Source organism: Pelophylax lessonae (genome assembly GCF_965119305.1).
Source record: "Pelophylax lessonae genome assembly, chromosome: 2".
NCBI classification, from domain to species: Eukaryota; Metazoa; Chordata; class Amphibia; order Anura; family Ranidae; genus Pelophylax; species Pelophylax lessonae.
The window spans coordinates 150474586-150499992 of NC_138769.1; the positions used below are offsets into that span (position 1 = coordinate 150474586).

The window sequence follows — 25407 nt, forward strand, 5'->3', positions numbered from 1 at the left end:
CCCACGTGCCCCTTCCCCTGACTTCTCTGTCAAGATCAATGGCACAACCATCAACCTATCCTCACATGCCAGGGTGCTAAGTGTAGTCCTGGACTCTGAACTCTCTTTTCAGCCCCATATCCAATTACTTTCCAAAGCTTGCTGCCGCAACATCTCCAAAATACGCCCCTTTCTAACCAATGACACCCCAAAGCGCCTAATCCATTCCCTGGTTATCTCTCGCCTAGACTATTGCAACTCCCTCCTCATTGGCTTACCTTTACATAGGCTATCCCCTCTTCTGTCCATCATGAATGCTGCTGCCAGACTCATCCCCCTTACAAACCACTCAGCGTCTGCTACCCGTCTCTCCCAAACCCTCCATTCACTGCCACTCATCCATGAAATTCAATTCAAAATACTAATAACTTACAAAGCCATCCACAACTTGGCCCCCAGCTACATTACTAACCTAGTCTCAAAATACCAACCAAATTATTCTCTTCATTCCTCCTAAGACCTTCTGCACTCTAGTTCCCTTGTTACCTCCTCCGATGCTCGCCTCCAGGACTTCTCCTGAGCATCTCCCATCCTTTGGAATTCCTTACCCCAATCTTTCAGATTATTTTTTACTCTAGTCACTTTTAGGCGATTCCTAAAAACCTCTCTTCAAAAAAGCCTACCCTGCCTCCACCTAACAACTGGACTTTTATTTTCTCCATCAGCTCATCCCCCACAGTTATTACCTTTTGTATCACTTGACTTGCTTTTTAGACTGTAAGCTCTGATGAGCAGGGCTCTCTGATTCCGCTTGTATTGAATTGTATTGTAACTGTACTGTCTGCCCTCACATTGTTAAGCGCTGTGCAAACTATTGGCACTATATAAATCCTGTATAATAATATTCATTTTAAATGTGCTTCTTAGCAAGCGCAAGGTACAGAGATATGGAAAATAGTAGTGTCACGCACACATATGCACACACACCCACACAGGTTGACCTGGATGGACAGGTGTGTTTTTAATTTTCCTATGTGACTGGGTATTCTCTGCAAAGTAAATTTTCACCACATTCAACTAAGCTGATTGATAACTCCTGGGCAATGTTAACAGCCTATTTGCCTTTCACTAAGTTCACATCTATGCAGGTAGCGGTTGATGCATTTTTGCAGCGCATTTTGCATTTTTTAACACGCGTGTTTTGGCTAATAGGAATATATGACAGTTCTGTTCATGTAGTGCGACTTTGATGTAGTGTTGACTTTACACTCTCTGGCACTCGAGTCACATCAAAGTAGTGCAGGAACCTTTATGTGACCAAAGTCGCATGTTAGGGCTAGGGTTAAAGTTAAAGGCTAGAGTTAGAGATAGAGTTATGGTTAGAGGTAATCATTAGGGTTAGCAGCAATCGTTAAAGGTTAGGGCTAACCCTAACCATTACTTCTAACCCTAACATTTAACCCTAACCCGCACTGCTTTAATGTGACTTGAGTGCCAGAGAGGGTAAAGTCGCACTACACGAAAAAAAAACTGTCATACTTCCCTATTAGACCAAAAAAAATGCAACACTTGCATTTTTGGTGCGAGTTTATTGAAAAGCTATTACACACAAAACGCAATCTGCTGCAGGAAAAAAAAAAGTCTCTGACCCTTTTCAAAAAATGCACTGTGGCTCAAAACGCACAAATGTAAAATAGATCCATAGGAAACCATGTTAAATGGACTGTAGTAAGTGTAGTAAGTGTCTGCAAAACGCACTAAAAAAAAAAAAAAACATAGGTGTGAACCAAGGGTTAATAAATCAACCCCCTCTGGAGAGATGTTGCCACAAATGCTGACCTAAATAAGGGAGTTGCTGCTGTAGAGGACTAACAGCATGTCCATTTTTCAGATAAGGGGTTAGAGAACCAGTGAACTTTTACTGATGGTTCTAAAAGCTCCCTGGGCACACTGAGTATAACCTGCAGCAGCTGTCAGATTTGTACTCTACAAATAGCTGGTGTCACATCTATATGCATGTAACCGCTCAGCTGAATGGTTACATGCAAATAGGGCTTTCAATCCACCCTAGACACAGTGTGCATCTAGGGTCAGTGTTTCTACGCAGCTAATCAGCCACTACACAGCCATAACCATAGTGTTGCTTTGTCCACAGGTGGCGTTTAGCCACTTCCGGCCCCCAGAAAACGATCCACTCCTGTGAATGTAGCCTTTAACCCCTTCCCGCAAACCGACGTACAAAGAAGTGGTTGTATCGGGGTGATGCCTGCCGCTAGAGGCATCACCCTGGTACCATTTTTTAGAGCAGGCGGTCGGCTTTCTGGTGATAGCAGCCGCTCGGCCATTATCACAAGGATCGGGAGGGGACGTCCACCCCCTGCCTTCCGCCTCTACGCCCGGGAGACCTGAGTGACCAGCCAGCGGGTCCGCAGGCTGGTTGGAGTCCCGACGAAGCTGGATTAGGCTTCGCTCATGTCTCCGATGCAGTAACCCAGAAGCAACGCCACAACGTCACTTCCACATTGTGGCCAATGTCATTGATTTTGAAAAAAATTACAGTATTCAAACATGAAGGAAGGATTTGAGGTCTTTTAGACCCCAGACCTATCCATAAAGAGTACCTGTCACTGCCCATTACTGTCACAAGGGATGTTTACATTTCTTGTGAAAGGAATAAAAGCGATTTTTTGTTTTTAAAGGGACAGTGAAAAAAATAAACAAACTAAATAGGAAAAAAACAAAAAATTTCAAAGCGCCCTGTCCCGACGTGCTCGCACACGAAAGAAAACTCATACGTAAGTCGCGCCTGCAAATGTAAACGGTGTTCAAATCACAGATGTGGGGTATTGCCGCAATCATAAGAGTGCAAGCAATAATTCTAGCACAAGACCCTCTCTGTAACTATAAACTGGTAACCATTAACCACTTAAGCCCCGTAAGATTTTACCCCCTTCCTGACCAGGGGATATTTTGCGATTCGGCACTGCGTGACTTTAACGGACAATTGCGCGGTCGTGCGACGCTGTACCTAAACGAATTTGACGTCCTTTTTTTCCCACAAACAGAGCTTTCTTTTGGTGGTATTTGATCACCTGTGCGATTTTTTTGATCATGCGCTATAAACAAAAAAAGAGCGTCAATTTTGCAAAAATAACAATATTTTTCACATTTTTTTTATATGAAACTCCCAAAAAAAAAAAAATGTAAAAATCTAAATTTTTTTAACATTTTAGGCCAATTTGTTTTATGCTACATATTTTTGGTAAAAAAAAAAAAAAAAAATGCAAAAAGCGTATTTTGATTGGTTTGCGCAAAAGTTATTGCGTTTACTAACTAAGGGAAAGATTTTTGTTGTTTTTTTTTTTAACGCGCAATGGCAGCGATCTGCGATTTTTTTTTTGCAGGACTGCGACATTGTGGCGGACAGATTGGACCCTTGACTGACATTTTTGACACTTTTGGGGGTACCAGTGACATTGCTACAGTAATCAGTGCTGTCACGGACGATCGTGAGTGCCCGCCGGGCACACGTGCGGGGGGGGGTCCGTGACCAAGTGGGAGCGCGCCTCCAGCGGTGCGCGCTCGCTCCCCAGAGCCTCACAGGCTAGTGACGTACCCATACGTCACTTTGCCTGTGAGGGGCTGACCGCCGCAGTATATGTACTTGCGGAGGTCGGCAAGTGGTTAAAGCATTTTAAAATGTCGCCTATGGAGATTTTTTGTACCGTAGTTTGTCGCCATTCCACGAGTGTGCGCAATTTAAAACCATAACATGTTAGATATGTTAGGTTAGGTACTCGGCCTAACATCTTTCACAATATACAAAAAAATTGGGCTAACTTTACTGTTTTGTCTTTTTAAATTCAGGGACGTGTATTTTTTCCCAAAAAATTGCATTTGAAAGACCGCTTCGCAAATGCCGTGTGACATAAAATATTGCAACGACCGCCATTGTATTCTCCAGAGTCTTTGCTAAAAAAAAAAAAAAATGTTATATATATATGAGAATATTTGGGGGTTCTAAGTAATTTTCTAGCAAAAAATACAGATTTTAACTTGTAAGCAACAAGTGTCAGAAATAGGTCTGGTCCTTAAGTGGTTTAAGAGCAATTCCACTTCTGTTGAGAAAAAAAAATAATCCCCTCAAGGAGATCATTGTACATTGCAGAGATTTTAACAAACCAGGAGAAAAAAAAATGATGTGTGCTGTTGTCTGCAGCGATACAGTAATCTGAAGAGGAGTGACTTTTTCATTATTATTCAGCTGATGCACTTGCAGTCGTCTATTGAGGAAAACACATTAACAAGTGATTAACCATTTAGGAATACTTTACCTAAAATAAAAAACTTTTTGCGGAGGACGCCTTCAAATGTAAAAAGGTAGAAAAGAACTGCAATTGGGTTGCATACATTCTCATATTGCAACTGCATTCATTGAGGTCCCCAATGTATTTTATGAAATCAATGTGATAAATATGGCAAAAAACAAATGTGCAGCTATCCCTTTAAGTGAATAAACCACTTAGAAAATGAAAAAGTACCATCAATCAAAAGTAAGGTGCTACAAAACCACAGTATAAATCAACTGTCATCAAACCATTTTTTAAACAAAACTAAAACTATTATGTAAATGTACATAATGTGAATTTTTTTTATAATAATCTTCTTAAAGAAAGTCCTCCAATCACCATGTTCAAAGATGTGCAGTATTCCAAAGATCTCAAATAAGTGCTCCACCACAGTGTATATGAACTGCATACTCACCAACCATAAGGATTTAAGCACCTTAAACAAATGGAACAGTAATGGATATTTTGCTTAGAACATATTCCAGTTTTTCAGCTCACAATATCCACAGCTACCAGATCACTTGATAATAGATTGTAACAGTGCAGTATGCTTATTTTTTAATGGTTAAAAAGTGTGTGTGTGTGTATGTATATATATATATATATATATATATATATATATAATATAATATAATATAATATAAATATAAGCTGTGCAGCAGCCAGTGGTGTTCCTTCCTTTTGGGTCTCAGGGTAATTTTCGGGGTGCTGGAACGCACGACGTATCGGGATGAGCGGCGAGTGTGGAGGAACTTTTGGGCAGTTTATGTTGGTGCTGACAACAGCACCAAAAAATGTGAGTGTATTTTATTTTATACTTATACTTTTTCAACATTGATAAACATACTGTACTATTATTATCTATTATCTTTTTGGGCTCTTGATGCCATTGAGAATAACAGCCAAGTGATCTAGTAGCTGTGGATATTGTGAGCTGGAAATCTGGAATATGATCTTATGCCTCGTACACATGCAACGATAATCGGCCGACAGATCGTCCGACTTTTGTCCAGAGTTGTGTTTTGTTGGTTGGAATGTGCTCTAGACTGCACACAAATTTTCTCGGCCAACAAAAATAAACTTCAGAAGTGATGTCATGAGCTGGTTTACTTTCCGTGTGTTTTTTCATCTCTGAGCATGCCCAGTCTTGCTCATCGGATTTTTGTCTGCCGAAATCTGTACTGACTGACGGAAAATCGGCCATTGTGTCACGGCCAACAAAAATTTTATAGTCTGCACACCAGATTTTTTTTCGGCCGAAAAGTCGGAGTCGGTTGTCGAAAGCATCATACTAACAAGCCGAAAATCGGCCGATCGGACGTTGGCCGAAAATTCCCGGCCAATATTCAATGCGTGTGTACGAGGCATAAGCAGTATATCCATTACTAATCCATTTCTTTGAGGTCCTTATGGTTGGTGAGTGTGCATTTCTTGCACACTGTGGTAGAGCACTAATTTGAGGGAACTTTCTTTAAGAAGATTATAAAAATTTCACATTACGGACATTTATTTAGGTTTACTCATTTTTGTTTGAAAGATGGTTTAATTACATTAACTGATTATATTGTGGTTTTGTATCACCCTACTGTTGATTGATGATGTATTTTATGGCCTTACAATAAAGTAAACATATAGTGGTTTTATACATTATTTTAAATTATGGGGAGGGCTATAAAAAATTAAGTAGTTTTTGCTCAATAAAAACAAAATGCACTGATAGAAAATTACATCTGTTTTTATTAATAGCGCATCAGTAATTTTAAAACAATCCGATATAAAACTATCTTCTGAATTGAATGAATTAAAAGAATATACAAAATAACTTAAAACAGGTAATGAATAAGTAGACTACTAATGACAATCTTCCTTAAACAGATTGTCCCTGGAAACCAAGGGCTATCTCCAGCAGCATCTGTCCCAGCTTCTCCTGAGTACCACCAGGCATGAACTCTGCTGATAATTCTCTAAAAGTGCTGCAAACTCTGCGCTGCTTGATGTGTTGTCTGTGAATAGCATGTTTCCAACTATACCGTGCCTTTCCATATATAACTACCAGGGATCTTCTTGGTAAACATATGGCTACTTCCACTTCAGAGCAAGGAACTAGAGCAGTCTGTGTTCCACAATGTGGTGCAGAGTCCTGAAGGGCACACTGTGAATTATTCAGATGACTGCTGTATTTACCATTGAATTTAGGGCTTTCATTTGGCTCACCACTTAGATTTGCAGAAGAGAAGAGCTGCAGTATATCTGTGGAAGAGTTTGTCATAGTAAGCACTGTATCTGAAAGAAGATTGAGACTAACCAGTCTTTCACCCCACAGCCAAGAGTCATCAAAGTGAGGATCAATAGCAGATCCTCTGTCAGAGTTATAATCTAGATTGCACTGTTCTACGGGCAGAAACCCTTCTAGCACAGTGTGTGCCTTCATGCGTTCCCATAGGACTTTGCTGAAGTTAGGAAGACCAGTGAAACTGCCAACCTTTATCTTCTGCTTCTTAAAGTTCACCTTTGGACCAAAATCCTGCATAACGATAATAGGTAAATAAAAGGTCACAAATAACATTTTTACAGTTTCTCAAAAAACTCTATTTAAAGAAGTCTCACTCTAATTTTTTCTTTAGTATTCAGCACCTAGGGGACAAAGTACAGTTAGTAGTTTTTCCTATGTCCCTATGAGGTCGGACAAAACCCCCCCCTTTCCCTGCAGCCATCCAACAACATTATCTAGAAAGAGACAACTGCTTGATAAAGAGCGCTTGCCTGTACATACCCCTTTATTACTAGGCTAGTTTTCAGTTTTGGTTCTGTGATAGTTTGATCAATAACGGCTAAAAAAAAACAATCTCACAATCAAAACCCCCCACCTTGAATCTGCTGCTACCTGTTATTTGCTTCCAATGATGAATAGTTCATTTAAAGGGTTAATTCAACTTTACCAAAAAACTTCCTATGCCAAAAAAGGGGCATCTGTAGATCAAAACAAACTATATAGCTTTGACTAAGCTCCAATTCACACGTGCATTTTCTGATGTGTTTTTGTGAATTTGCATTACAAGTAAAAAAGAATGTGTTCCTACTGAGGGCATTCATCTAGATGCAGTTTAATCACAGTGCGATTTGGAGAAAGGGTCCTGTGCAACATTGAACTTATTTTGCCTGCGTTTTTTTTCCTCACTTGACTTGTGCAGAGGGGAAGACAGAGAGAGCTTTGGAAACTTCAGAATAAAATCGTATCGCTGAATCAGACCACTGATGTGTGAACCCTCTCTAAAGCCGTAAAATGCCCTTACTATAGATGTAGGCCATTTGTGTACCTCCTAAAGTCATGCTGAAAACTTCCAGAGATGGCGTTCCCCCTGTTGAAACCGCGTTAAAATCACAGCTTCTGCAACAGGGGAGAGAAGAAGTTCAGACACAGGGTTTTGTATCAGGGAGAGAGCTTGCTCCTCCGATGGTTGGGGTGCACATCAACAACTGGGAGCATCTCAGCAACAATGCAGGACAGGGGAGCACCATCTCTAGGAGTTTTTCACCATGGCTTCAGGACGTATGCAAATAGTCTACACTTATAGCAAGAGCATTATTACATTTTATTCCAAGCTGGAGAAAGAAAAAGAGAGAAAGAGAAAGAAAAGGAGAGAAAGAAAAAGAGAGAAAGAGAAAGGAAAAGAAAAAGAGAAAGAAAAAGAAAAAGAGAAAGAAAAAGAGAAAGAAAGAGAAAAAGAGAAAGAAAGAGAAAAAGAAAAAAAAAGGAAAAAGAAAAAGAGAAAGAAAGAGAAAAAGAAAAAAAAAGAAAAAAGAAAAAAAAGAAAAAAGAAGAAAAAAGAAAAAAAAAGAAAAAAGAAAAAAAAAAGAAAAAAGAAAAAGGAAAAGGGAAAAGGGAGAGAGACAGAGAGAGAGATATGAGCCGTGGCTCTGTGTCTGAATGGACACAAGCAAGCTGCTTGCTATGGGAGCACTCGACATGAGGGAGGGGCCAGGAACGCCAGTGTTCTGTTGATATAGCCAACTCATTAAAATCTCCAATTACATCACTTCCAGTGTGGCGGAGTCACGGTCAGCTGGCCTGAGGTCAAACACGGGTCGAAACACTGCCATGTTGATACACCTAAAGCATTTCTGATTCCCTGTCCTACTGATAAACTTGGGTAAACAGCGGCTGCTCACTGGAGTTTTATTACAACATGGCGGCCTGTGGGCAAAGACCTTTTCATAGAACTATACAGGAAGATCAGCTGGTCCTGAGTTTACCAATAGGATGGGGAATCAGAAATGTTTTAGATTTACCACCATGTTAGTACACCCAAAACATGACTAACATGGCGGTACAACTAAAACATTTCTGTTCCCCCTCTTATTTGTAAACTTGGGATCAGCTGATCTTCCTCTATAGTTCTATGAAAGGGTCTTTGCCAAAAGGCCGCCATGTTATAAAATTCAAGTGAGCGACCGCTGTTTACCCGAGTTTACCAATAGGACAGAATATTTTCTGACTCTAGGTTAGCATTTTGTCTGACCATTCCTGCATAGAACTGTAAGAATAGTATCCTTATGAATGTTTTCCCCTATACCCTCCACACAAAAAATATGTTCAGGTATGAATGTTATGGGCAACAATATGGCTTGTGTCACTCGTTATGAACAGTGGTATTAACGTACTTGTTTTCTGCGACCAGACTGTGAGAGTCTCCACTCATCCAGGTCCATGGTGTGTACCATCTCGCGTTCCTCATCTTCTGTTACAAAATCTTCTATCAAACACACTCCTGGGAACAGGAACCACCAGCCAGCCGAGTCGGTGTTTTCTACTCCAACAGCTATGCCTTTTTTTGGGATGTAGATAAAGGATTTTGTCTGCAAAATAATATTAAAAAAATATTTTTTTTTTTTTTTTTACCAAAAAGGTATACACGGGATCAAATGTAATTAAAATTGAAGCTCACTCTTACCTTCAGTCTTACACAGTAGTAAATGCTCCTATCCTGTACTAAAATAGCTTACTCTACTTTCCCTGCATACTGTGAGCTTCTCACACCGTGCATTCAAAGATGCAACAAGTCATATGAAACCAAATTCTGGAGCTGTACACCGCTTTCAAAAGAGCAAAATCAACTTTATTGTGCAGCACAAGTACAGACACTCACCAGCTTTTACCTCTAACACATTTCACCCCCTATTGGGGCTTAATAGTAGCAAAACAGAGAGGAGAATAGCTAGATTATATTACATACATACACACAATTTAAGAGCTTAAAAAAACTGGATAAAATGAGTATCACTTTTTTTTGCTTAGAATAAAGATCATGATTCGCTCACAATTCTGGGTTCAGATGTTTATAATTGAATGCTGCATGTTATTCGCTATCTGGTGAGTGTTTTGACACACCACACTGTCAAATTTCCATTATACCTGTGTATCTCCCCCCACATTAAGGCCCCTTTCACACTTATGCGACCTAAAAGTAGTGTGATTTTACTGCGATTTTGACTGGACTTGAAGGAATGCCTATGGACCTCAAAACGCATTACAATCGGCCCAAAGTAGTGAAGGGACTACTTTGAAGTCGTTGCGTCTTGAAGTTGTACAGATATTAACGGTACTCATTGGAAATCATGGAGTACGACTTGTCATGGGACTTTGCAACCACAAATCACAGGACAAGTCACACAAGTGTGAGAGGGTCCTAAACCAACATGTATATTACAAATATTTAAAACAAAACAACAACCCACGGTCTTATTTACAATGCAAGCTTTGAAGATTATTTAGGACGTTCATAAGGTTTCACAATTAGTCATATTTTTGCATCTTCTAAATACCCTTTTCATTATTTGCTTAAAGCTGAAACAAAACTATTTTTCTACATTTGTACAGTAAAAATAAAGTACCTGTAATGAAGTGTGCCCCATCTCTGGCTGCAACTTGTAGTTTCAGCTGTAATACACAGTGGAAGAAGGGGACCCCTGCGCCGGTGCCCAGAGAGAGAAGGGGTCCCCTGCGCCGGTGCCCAGAGGGAGAAGGGGTCCCCTGCGCCGGTGCCCAGAGGGAGAAGGGGTCCCCTGCACCGGTGCCCAGAGGGAGAAGGGGTCCCCTGCGCCGGTGCCCAGTGGGAGAAGGGGACCAGAGGGAGAAGGGGGCCCCTGCGCCGGTGCCCAGAGGGAGAAGGTGCCAAGTGGGAGAAGGGGACCCCTGCGCCGGTGCCAAGTGGGAGAAGGGGACCCCTGCGCCGGTGCCCAGTGGGAGAAGGGGTCCCCTGCGCCGGTGCCCAGAAGGAGAAGGGGTCCCCTGCGCCGGTGCCCAGAAGGAGAAGGGGTCCCCCGCGCCGGTGCCCAGAAGGAGAAGGGGTCCCCTGCGCCGGTGCCCAGTGGGAGAAGGGGACCCCTGCGCCGGTGCCCAGAGGGAGAAGGGGACCCCTGCGCCGGTGCCCAGAGGGAGAAGGGGTCCCCTGCGCCGGTGCCCAGTGGGAGAAGGGGACCCCTGCGCCGGTGCCCAGTGGGAGAAGGGGACCCCTGCGCCGGTGCCCAGTGGGAGAAGGGGACCCCTGCGCCGGTGCCCAGTGGGAGAAGGGGTCCCCTGCGCCGGTGCCCAGTGGGAGCAGGGGACCCCTGCGCCGGTGCCCAGTGGGAGAAGGGGTCCCCTGCGCCGGTGCCCAGTGGGAGAAGGGGTCCCCTGCGCCGGTGAAGGGACCATTGTTCTGATGGTCAATGGGAAGAATGCCGCTTACTGGGAACATGAAATATCACCATAGTCAGTGGTATCTTATCTGGCAGGTAGTAACTGCTCATTACTGAAGGAAGCTCTAGCAACCACTGGTGTATCCCTTGAGTTCCATGGTTGAACCCTGGTTGGGAACGAATGGACTAGGCTGATGGGAAACAAAGTAAAAGAACACGTTAAGACAACACAAAATACATGGACAATGAGAAAAGAGGAGGATTGGGTATAAATACACAGCGAAGGTTTATTGGTAAGATGTCTGATTGCAGTCATGACAGAGAGCGCCCTCTAGTGTTGTCATTGTACTCCTACAGCACTTTAAGCCTAGCACAGGTTTCCCAGCCCCGTAAACCAAGTACAGTACTAACAACCGTGTCCTCCTTCCAACCACACACCGAGCAGCCGGGTCCTAATAGAAACCAGAGGAGCCACACACTGAGCAATGTTATAATATCAGGGAAGTACCTGAGGTGACTCCTTGAGCAGCTCCCGGTCTGCGGACTCACACAGCAGGCAGGATCGGATCCCTTTACACCCACAGCCAGACTCACCACCACCTCCAGCCATGTGCAGCTACAGGACGGCGACACTTCCGGGAGAAAGGTGTCTCTCGGAAGTGACGACATGCTGGCGGGAGCTGCGATGTTGATAGTGCAAGTACAGTAAGTTGTGCAAGTAGTGATAGAGAGGAGGCTGATCATTGTACGGAGGACACAGAGGAGGAGGCTGATCGCTGTACGGAGGATAGACTGCACAGAGGAGGACCCAGTAAGTATGATCACCACCATAGAACCACGTGTGTCATCATACACTGATCACACATCAGACTAATCGGGGACATTGGAGGGTACATGATTGTATCTCTGCAGGATGATATGGAACTTATAAAAGGATAACTGATGGATTTGCTGACCTGTTTTATATTTTGTGTTTTTATCCCTATGTTTGTGTCCTGTAGTGATCAGAGATTCTTGTATGTTTACATGGTAATGTTCTGTTTATAATATTTATATCTAACACACATTTTGTTTTTATATATAATCACATATTTATGTATGGTATAGTATTTTTATACTTTTCAGGTCTCCAAAATACTCCACAGGAGATGATCAATGTGTGACTGTGTCACCACTGATGATGTCGTCTTGGATTCCGATTAGATTTTATATACCACTATTGTTGCTGTTTATGATTGGTGGTCTCATTGTGTTCATCTGTACCAGCATAAACCTTTATCAGGTGTTGTGTAAAATACTGATTGTTGATGGGAGGTTGGTGTACCCCGATACTTCCTGTGGGTGGGGTGTTTACTGTATGTTCACAAAGGCATTTTTCAGTAGAAGAAAATACAATATTGTGTACAAATCGGATATCAGTTTGAAGTAGTGGATGTTATGATGATCAGTTGGAATGGAATGGAATGATGCAATACGTAGTTTAGGGGGGTCCTGCTAATTAATGTACACATATCAAGAGGTACGTATTATTATGGGACCCATGACGAGAATGGACCTATCTGAGTATAGCTGTATGATGGTACCCCCACACTCCTGTAGGTGCATACAAGGTTAAAGTAGAACTATAGGCAAAACTTCCCAGCAAAGTTCCTTTCATCCTCAAATTAAAAACTTAAAGTAGAACTATATGCAATTTTTTTTTTTCATTTTGAATGGAGTAAGGGAAGGTTATACCACTGTCAGTTTTTTGTTCACCATCTGTGTTCCAATGCAGAGATTTTATTTCACTTCCTGTTTCATAGCCTAACAGGAAGTGAGAGGAAATCCCTGCAAATTAAGGGAATTTCTTGGGGACCCCCATGTCATCAGAACTAGTGGAAGATTCATCAGAACTAGGGTAAGATTCCCCTCTAACATTTCTGAGGAAAACCCAAAATTTGGGATTTTCTTTGCTTTCACGTTCAAAGATAATGGTAAACAGGACAAAAATAATGGGGGCACAGACAGCAATAAGAACTGACAAGCGTTCTAATATTTCTCCACTCTATCCCAAACAAAAAAAAAGTGTTGCATTTAGTTATACTTTAATAAAAATCAGATTTAAAAAAAAAACTGTACACAATGGCAGCTTTAAAGAACTTTTAAGACAGAAAACCCAAAAAAGAAATACAAAACCATCTTATTGGGTGCATAGGGAGCAGCTGCTTCCTGGAATGATATACATAGGAATACAGACCACATGATGATGATCAGAGTGCGGCATGTAGTAAACAAATAGCACATAAAGATAACAAAATATACTTTTAACATAGAAAAATAAAGACTATGATTGCTCAAGACACGGGCACACTGGGGAGAAATACAGGACTGTATCCCATAGTAATTCTCAGAGTATTACCAGGATCAACAGAGGTGAAAAATACCAGTATTTGAACCAAGCTCTTCGTTTACATATATCATCTAGCGCCCCCCTATGGAGTATGGTTGTATATTTGTGTCTCCACACCCTGCAGTTGCAGACAATGCTGAGGCCTGTTTATGTTTACACCTATAGTCTCATGACTCCCTATGGAGGCACAATCATGTAAATCAATGTAACTGTATGCTAAACATCTTCTGAAACTGAGTGCATTTTCTGTTAACCCCTTCAAGACCAGAGTGGTTTTAGCCCAAAGGTTTATTCCACCAGAGAAGTTCAAGCACGCTTCTAAAGATAGCTTTTCATCTGAGATGTGTTCTACTGGCTAGTGCAAGTTAAAGCTGGCCATTGATGGGTAGCGTTTTGAACAAAATATTTTGGGAATGTTCTAAAAAAAAAAAAAAGCCATTGTATTTTCCGGTGTATAAGACTACTTTTTAACCTTAACCACTTTACCACCGGAGGATTTTGCTGTCTTCCGTCCAGGCCACTTTTTGCGATTCGGCGCTGTGCGACTTCAACTGACAATTGCGCGGTCGTGCGACGCCGTACCCAAACGAAATTTACGTCCTTTTTTTCCCACAAACAGAGCTTTCTTTTGGTGGTATTTGATCACCTGTGCGATTTTTACTTTTTGCGCTATAAACAAAAAAAGAGCGTTTATTTTGAAAAAATAACAATATTTTTAACATTTTTTTATATGAAATTCCCCCCAAAAAAGATGTAAAAACCAATTTTTTTAAAAATTTTTGGCCAATTTGTTTTATGCTACATATGTTTGGTAAAAAAAATCGCAATAAGCGTATTTTGATTGGTTTGCGCAAAAGTTATTGCGTTTACTAACAAAGGGAAAGATTTCTGTCATTTTTGGTGTTTTTTTTTTAACGCGTAATGGCGGCGATCTGCGATTTTTTTTTTTTGCGGGACTGCGACATTGCGGCGGACAGACCGGACCCCTGACTGACATTTTTGACACTTTTGGGGGTACCAGTGACATTACTGCAGTAATCAGTGCTATAAATATGCACTGTTACTGTAAAAATGACACTGGCAGGGAAGGGGTTAATTTTATTGGAGAGGGAGGGGTTAATGTATGCCTGGTGCTTACTGACGTGTAGGGGGGGAGGTGACTGAGTGATTCATGGACAGATCGGATGTCCAGCTATGCTGAACAGTCCGATCTGTCACTCCCTGTCACTATGGAGATCCGCCCGCTGTGTTTACACACAGCGGGCGGATCTCCAGACTCGATCCCCGACGATCGGGTAAGAGCAGCGGCGATCGCCGCTGCTCCTCCCCTGGCCCGACTCCCGCTGTGAATGAAAACAGCGGGAGCGAGCCTCCGGCGGCGCGCAAGCGCAGCCCAGAAGGGGGAGTGTCCAGTCACGTTATACTACGTGGCTGGACGATAACGAACCACTCTGCCGCAGTAGTATTACTGTGAGCGGTTGCAGAGTGGTTAAAAACATCCCCCCAAAAATGGGGGGGTCGTTTTATACACAGGGTATAAAAATCTCCAAGGTAAGTAAGTAGGTGTAATCTCTCGAAAGTGCTGGCTGGATGTGTGGGAATACTGTACCAGTATGTACCCTATTACTCTATTTACCAGTATGTACCCTATTAGTCTCCAAGGTAAGTACTGTACGTAGCTGTAATCTCTCAAATATCTCCATGGTAAGTAAGTAGGTGTAATCTCTCAAAGCGTTGGCTAGATGTGCGGGAATACTGTACCAGTATGTACCCTATTACTCTATTTACCAGTATGTACCCTATTACTCTATGTACCAGTATGTACCCTATTACTCTATTTACCAGTATGTACCCTATTACTCTATTTACCAGTATGTACCCTATTACTCTATGTACCAGTATGTACCCTATTACTCTATTTACCAGTATGTACCCTATTAATCTCCAAGGTAAGTACCGTACATAGCTGTAATCTATCAAATATCTCCAAGGTAAGTAGGTGTAATCTCTAAAAGCGCTGGCTGGATGTGCGGGAATACTGTACCGGTGTGTACTGTAACTTTGGCTACATACAGTATACCACGCTGAGCCAATCACGTTAAGCGATGTATTCTATTATTGAATATAAAGCCAGCTCGGATTGGCAGAGTCAGAGAGGCGGGCTGCTGATGCTACTCTCTCTAACTCCGCCAATCCGAGCTGGCTTTATATTCAATAATAGAATACACCGCTTGCCGTGATTGGCTCAGCGCGGTATACTGTATGTAGCCGAAGCTACGGTACAGTATTCCCGCACATCCAGCCAGCGCTTTGAGAGATTACACCTACTTACTTACCATGGAGATATTTGAGAGATTACACCTACTTACTTACCTTAGAGATAGTTGAGAGATTACACCTACTTAGGGTACCTACCTTGGAGATTAATAGGGTTGCCTCAGAAGGGGGGTAGTCTTATACGGCGAGTATAGCCCAAAACCTATGTTTTAACTTGAAAATTAGGGGGGTCGTCTTATACGCCGGCAAATACGGTCAAATCAACATTCATTTTCCTTTTTTTTTTTTTCCTTCCAAGATTTTATTGAGTTTTTCAATGAAGTATAACAATACAGCGTAAGTTGAGTATTCTAATAAAAAGTGTCCAAACAGTAAATAGGAACATTCGATCATAAATCGAAACATTCATTTTCATCCGCAGTGATGAGAAAATTCAAAGGAGCAAGAGGGTTTTTTTTTTTCTCAAACAAACGTATTTCTAACAGTGTACCGTATGTGCTTTTTATTTGGTAAAGGTCATTTATTCCAAAATCAAATATTAAAAACAAATAAGTCTTTCAAACTACATGTTCTGAGGAATTTTGTACAGATTTTCCTAGGAATTTCGAAATTGTAGATCCTCCTAGGGTAAACCTAGACAAGTTCTAGGTACTGGGTAGCTGTTAGGGCTAAAAAGCTTTCTGATTTTTGACTAAGGCCTCATTCACACCATCTGCAGAGACCTGCGTTTTTCTAGTTGGGGCGGCTATGTGGCAAATGAGATTTAAAATGTTTGTACAGGCACAACGTTTTTTACTTTTCATGCATTCTATATAAAAGGTAAAAAAAAATGTGTGTGCAGCAGCACCCCTAATACTTACCTGAGCTCCCTCTCGATCCAGCAACGTCCACGAGAGCCTTTCTCTCTGGGGACTTATACTCCTGATTGGCTTTTGGCAGCAGCGGGAGCCATTGGCTCATAAGTCATGTCAGTCACAGCCAGTGAGCCAATCGGGGGGGGGGGGGGGTGTGAGCCCCAGCCCCATGTCTGTCTGAAAGCAGCAGCTCAGCTCACGTGCCCCCATAGCAAGCTGCTTGCTGTGGGGGCACTCGGCAGGAGGGAGGGGCCAGGAGTGCCGACGTAGGACCCAAGAAGAGGAGGATGCGGTCTGCTCTGTGCAAAATCACTGCACAGAGGAGGTAAGTACTGTATAACATGTATTTTTTTTTTTCTAAAAAAGGAGACTTTATTATCATTTTAAAGTTGATCAATTTGAAGTTATGCACTTGGGGGCTAAAACAAATCCCTGCATTATACATACTAGGAGGAGTACAACGGGGGGAATCAATGGTAGAGAAGGATCTGAGTGTTCTGGTAGATCATAGGCCTAAAAGGTACCTTCACTTTTGTGGAGGGAAAAAAAAAAAAAATGTAGCATATACAATTGCTACACAAGTTATATTGTAACTGAATGTTATTAAAGCATACATTTTGTTGGTTTTCAATCTGCAGCAGCTGTTTTTTCCTGTAAAATGCAACATGCCTACCTGGAGGCGTTCTGTACACAAATGGTGTACCAAACTTCCCCCCTCCCCCCAGATATGTCATTTCCTGCTTGTGTGATTGGCTCACTGATTTTCCCAGAAGTCTACACTACAATACAAGTTAGATTTTGGGGATCCCTGCAGCATAAATGTCATTTTTGGTGAAATACTTCCAAAGGGAAATCGTGTTTAAAGGGATGCAGGCCCATCCACTTTCCTCATTACCCTCAGGTGCAGCAGCCGAAATGTGCAACAAAGTTTGTTCAAATCCTGGCGATGTACATAGATTACCCAGAGAGGAGTGGTTTGTTTTTTTAAGAAAAGTGGAGTTACTCTTTATTAGCATGCAATGCCAAGCTGCAGTTTCCAAAGTGAGAAAAATACTTTCTTGTATGAAGAGGGGCATGGACTCCAGAGAGTGAGATATCATTTTGCCCCTGTACAAATATTTAGTAGGACCTCATCTGGAATACGCAGTTCAGTTTTGGGAACGAGTTCACAAAAAGGATATTGGGTTGCGGAAAAGGGCAACCAAACAGAGGTATGGAGGAGCTCAGCAATGAGGAAAGATTGGCTGAATTTAATTTATTCTCTTGAGAATCGGTGATTAACGGGCGGGATATGATCATTATGTATGAATAAGGGGTCCATATGGTGAATTTGGTGTTGAGTTATTCCCCTTCAGGTCATCAAAGAGGACAAGGAGGTACTCTTTGTGTCTGGGGGGAAAAGAGATTTAGGGTCCTTTCAGACATTTCTGTCATCCGCTCCGTGTGCCCGCATATCATCCCATCCGTTTGCGGATGATATGCGGAAATAATGTAAGTCTATGGCATTGCGGATGTCAGCGGATGACACCGCTGACATCCGATTTTCCTTCCTTTCCGTTTTTTACACGGAAGAAAAAATAGGGTTCTGTTCCATTCGAAAATCATCCGCAAACGGATGGGATGATTTGCGGACACACGGAGCGGCCGTGTGAAAGGACCCTTAAGCTTGATATGGAAAGGCTTCTTTACAGTAAGAGCTGTGAATATGTGGAATAGACTTCCTCAAGATCTGGCTCTGGCCAGCTTGTAAATTGTTTAAAAAAAAAAATCCAGGGAATATTTGATTGCCACACTGGGGATCAGAAAGGAATCCCCCCCCCCCCCCCACTGGGGAGATTGGATCATACTTTATTTTTTGTACCTTTCTTTAGATCAACTGTGTCTATAGGATTGTGTATACAAAAATGTTTTAATTGTGTGCTTGTTTGTTTTTTTTTGTTTTTTATGTTTTTCTTTATTGGTTGAACTAGATGGACTAGTGCCTTTTTTTTTTTTCAATCTGACTAACTAATTATGTAATTCCTAAAGTGATATTAAAGGCTTAATTATTAAAAAAAAACAAAAAGACCCTGTTATACTTACCTGCTCTGTGCAAGAGTTTTGCACAGAGCAGCCTCTATCCTCCTCTTCTCGGTTCTCTCACCAGCACTCTGGGCTCCTCCCGCTTGCTGATTGCCCCCATAGCAAGCCACTTGCTTTGGGGGCACTAGTGCATGCTCAATCCTGAGCTCCACTCTGTTTGTCCATAAGACATAAAGATTGGGGCTTGGCCCCACCCCCGCTCCCTCTTCACTGGCTGTGATTGACAGCAGTGTGAGCAAATGGCTTCCCTGCTGTTCCCAGCCAATTTCGGATATTCTGACAGCATGGATTCTGTGGCTGCTTAAATACAATATCAAACCAGATCGATAGCCAGCATGGATGACTGTCTATCATGGATACAGGAATGCCTAAAGGGGACCTAAACTCTCCCAATATATGTACCTCCACCTTCTAGCAATGCATTGGTTACATCCCTTACCGGGTGCTGTCCTCTTCTCCCCAAGTGCTGGATTTTCAGCTCCTTGGTTGGCCGAGGGAAGACAAACTTCCCTGCATGCGCACAGAAGTCATTCTTGCACACACGTGCACATGCGCAGCTCGCTGTACATTCGCTAGAAAACTGTGAGCAGGGAGGTAAGTTTGTAATATTGCAGAAGAGATATAGGCATGTGTGTCTCTCTTTGGCAATAAAAAGCTGCTTTCTTGCAGGTAGGTTTACAGGTAGGTTTAGTCCCATTGTAAGATCTTGTATTGAATCACATCTGGAAGAGAAACCCAGCATTTTGAAAGCTTGTATTTTAAGTCTTCTGAGTTGGTTGATAAATGAGATCTCTTTTCTCTTTAGGAAAACCTGGCAGGCAAGCACAATGACAAAATTAACAGCAGACATCTTATTAAAGAAGGGTCTTCCGAAATCCAACCATTTGAAAAATGTGAAGACACTCAAGTAAGTTTAGATCTTAATGTGTGATTTAAAGTGTGTGTGTGTCAGTACAACATAAAAATCTAATTGTTTTAATACATCTCTGTATTGCATGCACATTCCTTATGTGTTATCCCTTTGAAGATAATGCAGGTACAGAAAATATCTAAGATGTTTTTTTTTTTTTTTGTTCTGTGAATTCCTTATTAACCACTTAAGCCCCGGAGGATTTGGCTGCTAAAAGACCAGGGGGTTTTATGCGATTTTTTTTACTGCGTGACTTTAACAGACAATTGCGCGGTCGTGTGACGCTGTACTTAAACGAATTTGACGTCCTTTTTTCCCCCACAAACAGAGCTTTCTTTTGGTGGTATTTGATCACCTGTGCGATTTTTCTTTTTTTTTTTTTTTTTTTGATCACGCGCTATAAACAAAAAAAGAGCATCAATTTTGCAAAAATAACAATATTTTTCACATTTTTTTTATATGAAATTCCCCCCAAAAAAATGTAAAAATCAAAATTTTTTAACATTTTCGGCCAATTTGTTTTATGCTACATATGTTTCGTAAAAAAAATCGCAAAAAGCGTATTTTGATTGGTTTGCGCAAAAGTTATCGCGTTTACTAACAAAGGGAAAGATTTTTGTCATTTTTGGTGTTTTTTTTTTTTAACGCGTAATGGCGGCGATCTGCGTTTTTTTTTCGGTACTGCGACATTGCGGCGGACAGATCGGACCCTTGACTGACATTTTTGACACTTTTGGGGGTACCAGTGACATTACTGCAGTAATCAGTGCTATATATATGCACTGTTACTGCAAAAATGACACTGGCAGGGAAGGGGTTAACTTTATTGGACAGGGAGGGGTTAAGTGTGTCCTAGGGGCGTGCTAACTGTGCAGGGACATTGCTATTGGTGTAAAAACAAAGAACATAGTAGAACCGTCTGATCTTCATTTTTACACAGGGAGAATGACGGGCGGCTTGTTTACATTAGCCGCTCCGCCTTTCTCCCTTCACAGGAGCAATCGTAGTGTGTGTCACACGCACTGACTTGTCTGTGAACGAGCCGCGGCGGGCGCGCGCCCGCCCCGCAATTGGCTCACAAGTCAGTGACAGGCGAGTGACGTATCCATACTATCCGACTATATACTGCGGCGGTCGGCAACCGGTTAAGAAAGAAGTTTGGTACAACAGTGCACAATACATAATACAGTTACTATACGTACAAATAAGCAAACTAGGATTTTTTTGAAATTTCAATAGAGCGAATACATCAATCAGCCAAGACTTTGACCAGCCAGCTAATAATGAGTAATGCCCCGTACACACGTGCAGATTATCTGAAGACTTTTGTCTGGCGACTTACCAAAACCGTATAATATGAGGTCAAACCTAAACACTTTCAATTTGTATGCAATCCGGCAGGCCCTTGCACTACATAGAAAAGGTAAATCTGAAGACAAAAGTCTTCAGATAATCTGCACGTGTGTACGGGGCATTAGTTGCCTTTTTTCTGCCAAAACAGCCCTGACCCATCAAGGCATGGATGTCACTAGAGCAGGGATCCTCAAACTACGGCCCTCCAGCTGTTGAGGAACTACACATCCCATGAAGCATTGTAAAATCTGACATTCACACACAAGACTAGGCATGATGGGAATTGTAGTTCCTGAACAACTGGAGGGTCATAGGTTGAAGACCCCTGCACTAGACCTTTGAAGGTATGCAGTGGTACCTGGCACTTAGCCATCAGTAGTAGGGCCTCCATGGATTGGACTTGTTTTTCCAGCACATCGCACAGATGCTCGATTCAATTGCGATTTAGAGAAATTGTAGGCCAAGTCAACACCTCAAACTCGTTGTGTTCCTCAAACCATTCTTGAACCATTTCTTTAGTGTGGCAAGGTGCTTTATCCTGCTGGAAGAGGCCATTTCCATCAGGGAATACCATTTCCATAAAGAGGTGTACTTGGTCACCAACAATGTGTAGGTAGGTGGTACGTGTCAAAATAATATCTGCATGAAAGGTAGGACTCAAGGTTTCCCATCAGAATATTGCCCAAAGCCTCAGTTGGCTTGGCGCCTCCTCATACTGCATCCTGGTGCCATCTCGTTCACAGGTAGCACACGTGGATTGCTAGAAGCATGATGTAAATTAAAAGGTGACTAATCAGAGCAGGCCACTTCTTCCATTGCTCTGTAGTCCAGTTCTGATGCTCACCTGCCTGTTGTAGGTGCTTTTAGCTGTGGACATATTACATACAAAAAAACTGCAATGCTCTTCTCCCCTTTTTTTTTTTTTTTTTGCTTTCAACTTCAAGACCATGTTTACTTTCTGCCTAATATATCCCACTCACTTACCGATGTCATTGTAATAAGATAATCAATGTTATCCACCAGGGCCGGACTGACCATTGGGCACAGCGGGCATATGCCCGGTGGGCCGCCGAGGCCTCCGCTCCGAGTCCAGCGCCAGGCGCACTATAATGGAAGACAGTGTCCGCCGTCCGGCCGTTGCCTGCCTCTCCGCGGCCGATTCCGCGGAGTCTGAGGGCCGCCGCCGCATTACCGCAATCTGGCCGCCCGCCCACCCCGCCACTGTCCCCGACTGCCCGGGCCCCGCATTACGGCAATCTGGCCGCCCGCCGCTATCCCCGACTCCCCACTCCAAACTTTGCTCAGCTGGCAGCCGGCTCCGCAGCGGCATCCAGGCTCCAGCGTAGCTCAGGAGGGGGTGGAGTCGGTGGGTGGACCGTCCGTGTGACTGTGAAGTGAAGTGAAGTGAAGGCCGGGGGTGGAGCTAGAGGCCGGCGGGGACCCCATGCTGCCTTGTTGTCACAGGAAGAAGCGGGAAGTGAGCAGTCGCCGTTGCCGCAGACAGACACTGACAGTGTGTCTGAGTCTGAGACAGTGACTGTCTGAACTTAAGTGAGTCAGAGTGTGGAGGAGTCGTCAGTGTCAAGTTAGTGCCTGCCCTGGAGCTGCATTAACACCACCACCCACGACCAGGACAGGAGCCAAGACCTCAACAACAGGTAAGGAAAGAATGGCAGCAGGCCAGCAGCACAATTTAAAAACACAGACTCCCACTGCCATACCTCTGCCTCATCCCATCCCATCCCACCCACTGCCATACCTCTGCCTCATCCCATCCCATCCCTCCCACTGCCATACCTCTGCCTCATCCCATCCCATCCCTCCCACTGCCATACCTCTGCCTCATCCCATCCCATCTCTCCCACCGCCATACCTCTGCCTCATCCCATCTCTCCCACTGCCATACCTCTGCCTCATCCCATCTCTCCCACCGCCATACCTCTGCCTCATCCCATCTCTCCCACTGCCATACCTCTGCCGCATCCCATCTCTCCCACCGCCATACCTCTGCCTCATCCCATCTCTCCCACCGCCATACCTCTGCCTCATCCCATCTCTCCCACTGCCATACCTCTGCCTGATCCCATCTCTCCCACCGCCATACCTCTGCCTGATCCCATCTCTCCCACCGCCATACCTCTGCCTGATCCCATCTCTCCCACCGCCATACCTCTGCCTGATCCCATCTCTCCCACCGCCATACCTCTGCCTGATCCCATCTCTCCCACCGCCATACCTCTCCCACCGCCATACCTCTGCCTGATCCCATCTCTCCCACCGCCATACCTCTGCCTGATCCCATCTCTCCCACCGCCATACCTCTGCCTGATCCCATCTCTCCCACCGCCATACCTCTGCCTGATCCCATCTCTCCCACCGCCATACCTCTGCCTGATCCCATCTCTCCCACCGCCATACCTCTGCCTGATCCCATCTCTCCCACCGCCATACCTCTGCCTCATCCCATCTCTCCCACCGCCATACCTCTGCCTCATCCCATCTCTCCCACCGCCATACCTCTGCCTGATCCCATCTCTCCCACCGCCATACCTCTGCCTCATCCCATCTCTCCCACCGCCATACCTCTGCCTGATCCCATGCCATACCTCTGCCTCATCCCATCTCTCCCAATGCCATACCTCTGCCTCATCCCATCTCTCCCAATGCCATACCTCTGCCTCATCCCATCTCTCCCACCGCCATACCTCTGCCTGATCCCATCCCATCTCTCCCACCGCCATACCTCTGCCTCATCCCATCTCTCCCACTGCCATACCTCTGCCGCATCCCATCTCTCCCACTGCCATACCTCTGCCGCATCCCATCTCTCCCACCGCCATACCTCTGCCTCATCCCATCTCTCCCACCGCCATACCTCTGCCTCATCCCATCTCTCCCACCGCCATACCTCTGCCTCATCCCATCTCTCCCACTGCCATACCTCTGCCTGATCCCATCTCTCCCACCGCCATACCTCTGCCTGATCCCATCTCTCCCACCGCCATACCTCTGCCTGATCCCATCTCTCCCACCGCCATACCTCTGCCTGATCCCATCTCTCCCACCGCCATACCTCTGCCTGATCCCATCTCTCCCACCGCCATACCTCTCCCACCGCCATACCTCTGCCTGATCCCATCTCTCCCACCGCCATACCTCTGCCTCATCCCATCTCTCCCACCGCCATACCTCTGCCTGATCCCATCCCATCCCTCCCAATGCCATACCTCTGCCTCATCCCATCTCTCCCAATGCCATACCTCTGCCTCATCCCATCTCTCCCAATGCCATACCTCTGCCTCATCCCATCTCTCCCACCGCCATACCTCTGCCTGATCCCATCCCATCTCTCCCACCGCCATACCTCTGCCTCATCCCATCTCTCCCACCGCCATACCTCTGCCTGATCCCATCTCTCCCACCGCCATACCTCTGCCTCATCCCATCTCTCCCACCGCCATACCTCTGCCTGATCCCATCCCATCCCTCCCAATGCCATACCTCTGCCTCATCCCATCTCTCCCAATGCCATACCTCTGCCTCATCCCATCTCTCCCAATGCCATACCTCTGCCTGATCCCATCTCTCCCACCGCCATACCTCTGCCTCATCCCATCTCTCCCAATGCCATACCTCTGCCTCATCCCATCTCTCCCAATGCCATACCTCTGCCTCATCCCATCTCTCCCAATGCCATACCTCTGCCTCATCCCATCTCTCCCACCGCCATACCTCTGCCTGATCCCATCTCTCCCACCGCCATACCTCTGCCTGATCCCATCTCTCCCACCGCCATACCTCTGCCTGATCCCATCTCTCCCACTGCCATACCTCTGCCTGATCCCATCTCTCCCACTGCCATACCTCTGCCTGATCCCATCTCTCCCACCGCCATACCTCTGCCTGATCCCATCTCTCCCACCGCCATACCTCTGCCTGATCCCATCTCTCCCACTGCCATACCTCTGCCTGATCCCATCTCTCCCACCGCCATACCTCTGCCTCATCCCATCTCTCCCACCGCCATACCTCTGCCTCATCCCATCTCTCCCAATGCCATACCTCTGCCTGATCCCATCCCATCCCTCCCAATGCCATACCTCTGCCTCATCCCATCTCTCCCAATCCCATACCTCTGCCTGATCCCATCTCTCCCACCGCCATACCTCTGCCTCATCCCATCTCTCCCAATGCCATACCTCTGCCTCATCCCATCTCTCCCAATGCCAAACCTCTGCCTGATCCCATCTCTCCCACTGCCATACCTCTGCCTGATCCCATCTCTCCCACTGCCATACCTCTGCCTGATCCCATCTCTCCCACTGCCATACCTCTGCCTGATCCCATCTCTCCCACTGCCATACCTCTGCCTGATCCCATCTCTCCCACTGCCATACCTCTGCCTGATCCCATCTCTCCCACCGCCATACCTCTGCCTCATCCCATCTCTCCCAATGCCATACCTCTGCCTCATTCCATCTCTCCCAATGCCAAACCTCTGCCTGATCCCATCTCTCCCACTGCCATACCTCTGCC

General features: G+C 44.5%; 2 protein-coding genes across 2 annotated transcripts in view; one reads left to right on the top strand and one right to left on the bottom strand.

Moving 5' to 3' along the window:
* Window positions 1-6047: 6047 nt before the first annotated feature.
* Window positions 6048-11649, bottom strand: ALKBH4 (alkB homolog 4, lysine demethylase). Its single transcript, XM_082248379.1, has 3 exons — window positions 11515-11649; window positions 8991-9185; window positions 6048-6852 (listed from the first exon to the last, which is right to left on the bottom strand). The coding sequence occupies exons 1-3, from the start codon at window positions 11614-11616 to the stop codon at window positions 6196-6198; spliced, it is 954 nt and encodes a 317-aa protein (XP_082104505.1). The 5' UTR covers window positions 11617-11649; the 3' UTR covers window positions 6048-6195.
* Window positions 11650-11811: 162 nt separating this feature from the next.
* LRWD1 (leucine rich repeats and WD repeat domain containing 1) overlaps window positions 11812-25407 on the top strand; it is a 44395-nt gene continuing 30799 nt past the window's right edge. Inside the window, exons 1-2 of the mRNA XM_082244376.1 lie at window positions 11812-11817; window positions 19414-19515. Of these exons, the coding sequence (XP_082100502.1) occupies window positions 19436-19515 (80 nt within the window). The 5' untranslated portion in view covers window positions 11812-11817; window positions 19414-19435. The remainder of the gene's footprint in view (window positions 11818-19413; window positions 19516-25407) is intronic.

Coding starts and splice junctions, on each gene's coding strand:
- ALKBH4 (XM_082248379.1), bottom strand. CDS start 11,616: ATGGCTGGAGGTGGTGGTGAGTCTGGCTGTGGGTGTAAAGGGATCCGA. Junction 9,186..11,514: donor TGCTCAAGGAGTCACCTCAG/GTACTTCCCTGA, acceptor ATTATTTTGCAG/ACAAAATCCTTTATCTACAT. Junction 6,853..8,990: donor AGTCTGGTCGCAGAAAACAA/GTACGTTAATAC, acceptor ATCGTTATGCAG/GATTTTGGTCCAAAGGTGAA.